General features: G+C 41.0%; 1 protein-coding gene across 1 annotated transcript; it reads right to left on the reverse strand.

The window, feature by feature from the left end:
* Positions 1-1,959: 1,959 nt before the first annotated feature.
* On the reverse strand, positions 1,960-8,358 carry FGF19 (fibroblast growth factor 19). The gene is made up of 3 exons (XM_006260074.4): positions 7,777-8,358; positions 7,530-7,633; positions 1,960-3,770 (listed from the first exon to the last, which is right to left on the reverse strand). The coding sequence occupies exons 1-3, from the start codon at positions 8,009-8,011 to the stop codon at positions 3,438-3,440; spliced, it is 672 nt and encodes a 223-aa protein (XP_006260136.1). The 5' UTR covers positions 8,012-8,358; the 3' UTR covers positions 1,960-3,437.
* Positions 8,359-8,643: the final 285 nt, after the last annotated feature.

Consider the following 8,643-nt stretch of genomic DNA (forward strand, 5'->3'; position numbering starts at 1 on the left):
AGTTCTAGTTCCCTTTCACCCAGAAGGGCCTTTAAGCCAACATCAACTGGTTCCCAGCACAGTGTACTAACCAGCAGGCCACAGGTTAAGACATTACCCAAACTTCGTCTTGAAGCTGGCCCCCTCAACAACCAAGAGGGTCATATATGGGGCCAAGAGAAAAACAGACATGTTAGCAGGTAGGTAGATCAGTGAGATAGATGCTAGAAGTGGGGTGGATCAGGTTCTTGCCTGGGTGCAGAAACTTCCCTGCTGCTCTCAGTCCATCTTATCCAATGACTAATAAATACAAGGTTCTCAACTTCAAAAGGGGAACTGGTTTATGCCTGATCATTAGTGCAGTGTACAAGGAAGTAGAAGAGGGAGGTTCAAATCCCTTTCTGATTGACAGGAGTCCTAAGACCTGGGTCTGCTTCTTCTTGGGTGACCATTAGGCTAGTGGCCTGAAACAGAGGAAGTTCCCCCATACATTTAATACCTGCTAGTAATGGGATTTTGCCTGGCTACAGTTTTGTGATTTACATCACCTAGGTATGAGAAAGTCACAACTTTCTGTAAAAATATCATTCTTTTTCTGCTCAGTTCCACTGTTGTATAATGTTTCTCTTTTTCTCTACATGGCGGCAACATGTCACCTATGATCTATATGATTTAAGAAAAATGAGCTATATGGTTTAAGACAAATCTATTTGTAGAGCTTGTAGAATGGTTTGAGTGTTTAGGTGGAATTAACTTCATTTATTTTATTACCAGTTCATGTTGTTAATGCACACATACTGACTTGCACCATTTTCTATGCTGGACATTTGGCTTGGCTACAACTTTTAGTGGTCTGCTACCATGGTAGCTACATCAGTTCAAGCATCTATGCAACTTAATCCTCATAGAAATTTACTTGGTGAGACTGATATCTTAGGTCTTGTCTATGCTATGGAACTAATAGTGTAATATCTATAGCTCTGTCATTGAGCCCCTCAGTGAAGACGAAGCATATACTGGCAGAAGGCATTTTATTTTTCTGATAGACTAGCTGGACCCTCTCCCTGAAGGATGTAAACTAAGTCCACAGAAGTTTTCTTCTTTGATATAGGCACAGATATGCTGGCGGGTTTTACTGGCATAGCTATGTCAGCTAGGTGGTGTGAATATTTTCACATCTCTCACTACATAGCTAATTTAGCAAAACTTTCTTGTTTAGACCTTGATTTATTGGCTTTTCTGTCTATAGTAAGGATTGCCACCCAGAACAGTACTTCAGTATCTGACTGCTGGTGGCTCTACACAAGGCAAAATGGTGGAGTAAATTGTTTCTGGAAAGATACTACCTACTTTTCAGTAGTTTAGAAAGTATTGAGAGGCGTGACTGAAAAAATAAAGTTGGCAAAACTTTATAAAAATGTTTCTCATCAGTGATGGTGCTCCATCTTTTTCCTTTCTTTTTAATAAAAAATATAGAGTTTAAAAGTACAGCTAAAGCAAGCTGTTATGCTAGAATTGAGGGGAACCAGAATTCAGGGCCTGATCAATTGAAGGCAGTGACAATTGCGGGGGATAGAGGAAGATCAGTATATTCAAGGGTCAGCAATTTAGTGAACAATGTCCTGCAGTTCCATGACAAGTACAGCCTTCCTCCTCTTCATTTTACGAGCGTAACTGGCATACCCTGTTCCCTTACACTGAGTTCATCTATTTACATTAGTAATCTGCAAGCAAGAGATTGCTGATATCCAGGAAGCAGCGCTTTTGTCCTTACCAGACAGATTCTATTTCTAGCTCTGCCCTTTAGTGTATGATTTTGAATAAACCACTTTGCTTCTCCGTGCTTCAGTTTCCTTATCTATAAAAAGTCTGTAGCAAAAGTCCATATCTCACTGTAGAGTTGAGAAACTTTATCCAATCATGTTTACAAATCTTCAAAATCTTTAGATGAAAGGAGCTACAAAGACTTAGATGCAGATCTTATGTTGAAGATGATTTTTATTATAAATTTACACATTACACTACTGACAATGCACAGAAAAGGTAAAAAGTTATAGTTTCCTCACAATTTCATGATTACAAAACTTCACAACATTTTGTTAAAACTAAAAAAAACCCTTCATGTGTACATAAATAGAATTTTGAGCATAAATAACAGTAACAAAATAAACAGATGTATGTATTCAATAAATTAATTATAAATATTGCATTGGTAATGAAGTGCTAGGTCAAAAAATACTAATATATCCAGTACAGTTTTCTATGTGTAGACATAGCTATTAAAAATGAATCCTGGGAAATGAGTAATTCTCTGAACCCCTTTTCTCACTATTTAAGTTATTCCTTTATGGGAATGCTACAATAGGAGAACAGCACTGCATCATGTATAAATTTTAGGCCATTTAATGCCCATGATCCCTCCACCACAGATGAAAGGCAAAACTGGCCCAGGTATGCAACATTACAACCAATAGGAATTTGGCCCTCCATTCCAATGGGTACCAAATCAGGCCCTGGGTGGCCTTGAAAGAACTGCTAATGCTTTAAAAGGTAGACTAAGAAAGCATATTTACAAGCAATTTGACCTACACAGTGTATATTTTCAGTCTCTCTTCATCTCCTACGGACATACAACAGGATCTTTATTACCTAAAAACTAATCTGCTTCTGTTGCCTAGTTCTTAATTGATCAACATAAATTACACATTCTATACAATTATTCATCCCTGTAAAGGATTTTTATTGACATTAAGGACATTTCTATGTTGGATCAAGGACTGTATAGGTCCCAGCATATTCATCAGCAAATACTGGTTGAGCCCATTAAGATTCAAAGATCCTGTTTTCCAGCATGAACCCTTAGCGAAAAGCAAAGGGAAGAAAAAGCATAATATACAAGAAAGACTATTTTCCAATGGACTGTTTTCAGGGGAAAGGTTTCCCAGAGCATTGTCAGCAACTTTTTAAGAGAGAGATTTAACCCTAGTTCACATATTTGTTAGGCTTTTAATCATGTTTTAGTCCAAATGTTTGCTTTTAAAGGCTATGAAGTTAAGAGTTCATTAACCTTACTGCAAATGCAAAACTTTTGCTCCTATCAGAAGGACTCAGAGGTGAGTACGAAGTAGTAACGAACTGACAGAGAAAAATGTTAATGATTTTTTCACTGTAGCCATTGCCAGATAGAAAGGATCCCTGATCATTATGTATTTTATCATAGCTGAACAAATTATGCTTTTTTTGGTTGGGTGTTAAATTTTTTGCCTAATATGTTATTAAACATGAATAGATAGTTTTTTAGAATGCTGCCTTCTTATAGGTTGGGGACATTGCAAGAACAATGTTAGCACCATACTCTACATGTAAAAATGTTCTAAATACTACTACTGGAAGAGCTAAATAATACACTGGTTCTGTCAATATTTCTTTAAAATTATATATAAAGTCAGGGCTATTAGTTATTTCTGAAAGCTGGGGCTCTTCACTGGAGATAATTTAGAGGTGATTCCAAAGGGGTCCATGCTATCAGTCTCAAGAGGTGAAGAAAATATATCTGATTCCAAAGTATGGCTATAATCACCATATTCCCCAAAATCTGTTGACTCCACAGGCACAGTGTTGATCATGGGTAAGAAATGAGATAATGGAAGAAAATCTTTTCCTTTGAATTGTTGCCTTTGTTTGGCACTACTCAAAGACACAGAGATTCCATATTTCTTGGATTTATATACATTGTAGCCATCTGGGCGGATCTCCTCTTCAAAGGAGCAATCCTCTGTAGAGTACCTGAGCTGAACAGTAAGGAGTGAAGAAAATTACAAATATGTTTACAATTCTCATTATATTCAGCTATGCTAGAAATCTTTTAAGATATGACTTTTTCCTATGTTAATAATGAGACCAACTGAAAGCCCTCCATGTTGTACATAATATTTATAGCAGCCTATGGGGCCATAACAAGTCAACACAGGCCTGATCCAGACCTTTGAAGTCAGTGTAAATTCTTCAGCGAGTTTGGATAAGGGGGCCACATTCCAGCTACCACATACTGTCTAGTCTGCATATTGGGAATAGCTATGGCATACTTCAATACACAGACAGGTAACTGCTGACATTTGCATTACAATCATTATAGCTAAGGACCCAGTCTAGCAATCCTAACATACACATATTCCTCCTGAATTCTATTTGAGATTTTCCCTTTTGAGGGCTTAAGGACCAGGTCTTCAGAAAAGTATCTTTATAAAACATTGTTACACTAATACCACAATACATACATACATGCATACAAACATACAGAAATGAAAAGGGCAAATGGCAAGTTTTTCATACTTCTTCTTTTATTAGAATTTCTGAAAATTCATTAGTACAGTATCACTATATTATTAGACATTAAACTTATAAAACACAGGTACTGTTATGCAAAATTCTATATAGAAAAATATATTTTATAACTTGCCTAGCCATTTGTAGAACGTATTTTAGATATAGCTTACAATGTAGATATAGTGCCTTGAGTTTTTGTATTATCAGGTCAGGCCTTTCCAGATTGTTCACATAAGCATTATTTTTCTTACAACTCTGGTGTTATTTCTGGCTCAGTCACTAGAGGTAACTGAACTCTGGGCCAATAAAAGAGGATTGCTGATTATGTCTAGGTCTTCAGTGATAAAAAAATACTGTTCTTATATGAACTCTATACCTGTTAACTATAACCCATGAAATACATTTGCTTTTTATTTTATTTTGCTTCTTAAAAACCATATTTTTGTCATGAATCTGCAATAATGTAGAAGCAACTACATAGTAGCTACCTGATAAAAGTACTTATATGGTCCTGTAATAAAGTAAATACATTTGTTTCCTTGCAGTTAAGTTTGCAGTATTTATTAGTCTGTATATTATATACCTTCAGTGAATATATAAACAAGATAAATATTTTGGGTCAAATTGTGAACCTATTATTTCTGTGGGTAGTCAGTTACTCATGCATGTAGTTGCACTGAAGTTAATGGAACTATAGGTGGATATAGGGTGCTTCACCAGTGTGTGAATAACCTATAAGAAGACCTGATTCTGCAACCCCTGCTCTCAACCCATGCTGTTTAGTACATTTCTCCATTCACTTCAGTGGGTCTACCTTGAGAACAAAGTCTTCCCTAATATGAGGAAAGTAAGAATTTCCTTGAGAACTTGCACAGGCTACCTGGATGATGGATATACATGAGTTAGGTGGCACTGGAAATATTGCTTCCCTGATCTCACCCTAGAGCTAGTGGGTACAGTCTTGGCTAGCAGAACTCTAAGTGTGTGTGTGTGTGTGTGTGTGTGTGTGTGTTTGGGGGGGAGGTCATTTTCAATTGGAATAAGCCAGTAGCAAATCCTACTTACACACACATGCATACACACACAGCATCTCAAGAAAGGAAAGGCAAGGAGAGAATTGGTCTTAGAGGATAAACTTTCTGGGCCAAAGCGTCTGCACTTCACTTCTGTGAGAAGTCAATGGGACCACTCACATGAATCAAACATACAGTATTTGGCCCACTATCTACATATATGATTGCAAGGATGCCTGGGTAATGATGTGTACAAATGTGTAAGCATTCAAAGTATTAATAATTACCAATTAATATATAACTATTTATTCTGCTCCAGTAAATATGTTCACAAAATAAGGACTGACCAAAAGCAAAAGTAATGTAAAGGGTATTACATTACTGTGTAGTACAACCTCTGAGGGCCTAATTTTGTCCCCAGTGATGTCAAGAGGAAATTTCCTATGACTTCAATGGGAGCAGGATCTGGTCAATAGCTAGTGATGATCACTGAGCATCCCATTTGGATATCCACTAAAGGTTCAAACTGGTACTTTGCATACACAATAATATGAGCTCCAAAATGCACATCCTGCCTTATACATTCAGTTTACTGATGGTTTGATTGTAGGCAAAAAGGAAGGAAATTCGGAATGAAAGCCCTAATCCTGTCATATACTCAAATAAATCTCCCACTAGATCCTACTCTTTATTTCCATTTAAAGCAAATGGAAAATTTGCCACTGTGCTAGCCCTTGGCCAAAACAGTAAGAATTTTGCCTGAGTAAGGAAAGCAGGATTAAGCCTTACATTTGGCTCTAAGAGGAAAGTAACTCTTCCCGGTATCTCTCAACTAACTACATAGTTATCACCTGAGGATGTATTTAGCTTCTTCTCTGCAACTTAACTAGTTATTACAGACATCTGACAAAAGCAGGACTGTACTGCTGATGTATCTAACTGATATGCTGAAATATGTAGATGGAAAAACCATGAGTTAACAACATGATAAGAGAGTCACTATAAGTCTTCAGTCTCCCATGACCCTTACAGGTGAACTGTTGATCACAAGTAAGAAGTGAGACAACGGAAGAAAGCCTTCCCCTTGAATTCTTGTTTCTGTCTGGCACTACTTAAAGAGATAGCAACCCCATATTTCTTTGATTTATACATATGGTAGCCATCTGGGCATATCTTCTCTTCGAAGGAGCAATCTTCTACAGAATACCTAAGCTGAACAGTAAGAAAACAAGTAAAAATACACCTGCACTGTTGAAAACCTAAAGTGCACTGAGTGGATTGTCTTTGTCATGGCAGGGCCCCATATAGATTTGGGATTTTTTTTACCTATATTCTCTTTGAAAGTAGAAAATGTAAAGAAAACTGCAAAGGGAGAAAATGCAATTGGGAACCAAAACTGGAGCACTTCCCCTGATTTTTTTTATTTGTCGTTCTGGAAAGTTGTTTTATTATTATTATTATTACTACTACTACTACTATTATTATTTGGCAGCAAAATTAAATGTTCACTAGCAGCCTCTAGGGACGCCCCTTGTGACAAAAGTAAACATTGTTGTCTTTCCTGACTAGTGCAGGGGTCTGGACCAGATGATCTTGCAAGGTCCCGTTGAGCCCCTTACAGTCTATAAGTCTATGAATCTCAAGAGTTTTGTCTGCCTTCTGTGGGGGTCCCTGATACACCTTCAGCTAATCCTCCAGGCCAGTTTAGGTTAGAGGGGGTTTAAGCCTTAGGCTAGGGACACACATTCCACATGACCCGGTTTAAGTGCTCAGTCACTGGTTTACAGATGTTTAGTGCACATCAACCAGTTTGAAAATGGCTGAAACCAGTTGGAGCTAAACCTGGTTGACTGTAGTATCAGACTTAACTGATGTGGGTCAACCTGGTTTATGCAATGTCTGTCCCAGACCTTCACGACACGTGAAAGCTTGCGGTAGGGAATGCAGGCGAGCTCCTTGTGCTGTTTTGTTTTCTGGAGAGCATCCCAGCGTGACCCGCCTCAACCCCTCCAGGCTCATTTCCTTGCTCCTGCCTTGCCCACGCCAGACCCCTAACGGCGTGAGAAGGAAGATGCGGTCGGCTGGAGCGGTTTTGTCTGGCCGGGGCCGGAGGACACGATAACAAGCCCTTGCGAGCGCATGCAACCCCCCCGCCCGGCCCCGCCAGCTATTGACTTTCCCAGGCTGGTTCAGTGCGCGCCCGCAACTTACAAGCCCATGCAGCTTCCCTTCCTCCTCCATGCAGAGGTACCGCGAGCTGTGCACGCCCTTGATCGCCACCGTGCGAACTGCCACGGCCCTGATCTCCAGCAAACCTGCGGAGCACAACGAGAGAGAAAAGCCAGGTTACAGCAGGAGCGGGGAGGTAGCTAGATCGCCGCCGGCCCGCCGCCCTCCGCCTCCCCGGGCCTCCTCCCGCGGGCAGGGCTCAGGTGCGGCTCCCTTCCTTTGTACTCACTTTGAGGACTCTGGCTGGTGGTGCCGTCCACTTTGCCATCATTGCTGATCCTCAGGAAGTAACTGAACAGTCCGTGCTTGCTGGCAGTGTAGAGGTGCCTCAATCTGATGGGCTCCCCCCAGCCATAGTTCACGTGTGGCCCTGCGTCGGAGAAAGGCAGGGAATCGGCCACCATTGCACAACAGAGTCCGAGCAGAGCCAGGGACGTCGGCGCTTTGCACAGGGGCTGCCACATCTTTTATTTTTCCACCGCCCCAGGTAATATAAATGGCAAGCTGCCTCCTCCCAGCTCTCTTTCTCTCCCGCACACGAGCAGAGGCGCCAATGCTGCTACGAGAGAAGGCAGCGGCTTGGTGCTTTTGGAGCTAATTGCTTCAGGGATGTAGTAAACGCAAAGCCAATCCCCCTGCCTTTTATAGGTCCCTGTTATCAGCCCAATCGATAGGGCTAAATCCAATTCCAATATAGCGACTATTTCATAGCAGGACTTGGCCGGATCAGTCACTCCCCGCTAAAATATTGATCGGATGACATCATTTCACAGGAGACACCCTGAGCGCCCGCCCTGGAAAAGCTTTATCCTGCAATCTTGCTCGTATTTGAAATCAGCCCTCTTCCAGCCTGAGCAAGATCACGTGCGGCTCATCCTCATGCAAACCTCCGCCACGCCACCCGGGAGGCACCGGGCGCCTGGGCACTGGCGGAGTTTGAAACGGCCTCTGCCCACGCCGTGCCCGTCCGGGGGTGGCAGAGGCGGTTGTGTGTATGCCTCAACATCCAGCAGCCCGGCAGGAAAGCAGCCCCCCGGATCTCTGCCTGCTGGGGAAAAGAAGGCAGGAGTCATCGAGAAAGGAAGGAAGAAAGAAA

This window comes from Alligator mississippiensis, chromosome 2 (genome assembly GCF_030867095.1).
Source record: "Alligator mississippiensis isolate rAllMis1 chromosome 2, rAllMis1, whole genome shotgun sequence".
NCBI classification, from domain to species: Eukaryota; Metazoa; Chordata; order Crocodylia; family Alligatoridae; genus Alligator; species Alligator mississippiensis.

What these genes read in the sequence shown, in the direction of transcription:
- FGF19 (XM_006260074.4), bottom strand. Translation starts at nt 8,011, where the DNA reads ATGTGGCAGCCCCTGTGCAAAGCGCCGACGTCCCTGGCTCTGCTCGGA. An exon ending in CACCAGCCAGAGTCCTCAAA is followed by an intron (nt 7,634 to 7,776) that starts GTGAGTACAAAG and finishes TGTGCTCCGCAG; the next exon opens with GTTTGCTGGAGATCAGGGCC. An exon ending in AAGGGAAGCTGCATGGGCTT is followed by an intron (nt 3,771 to 7,529) that starts GTAAGTTGCGGG and finishes CTTACTGTTCAG; the next exon opens with CTCAGGTACTCTACAGAGGA.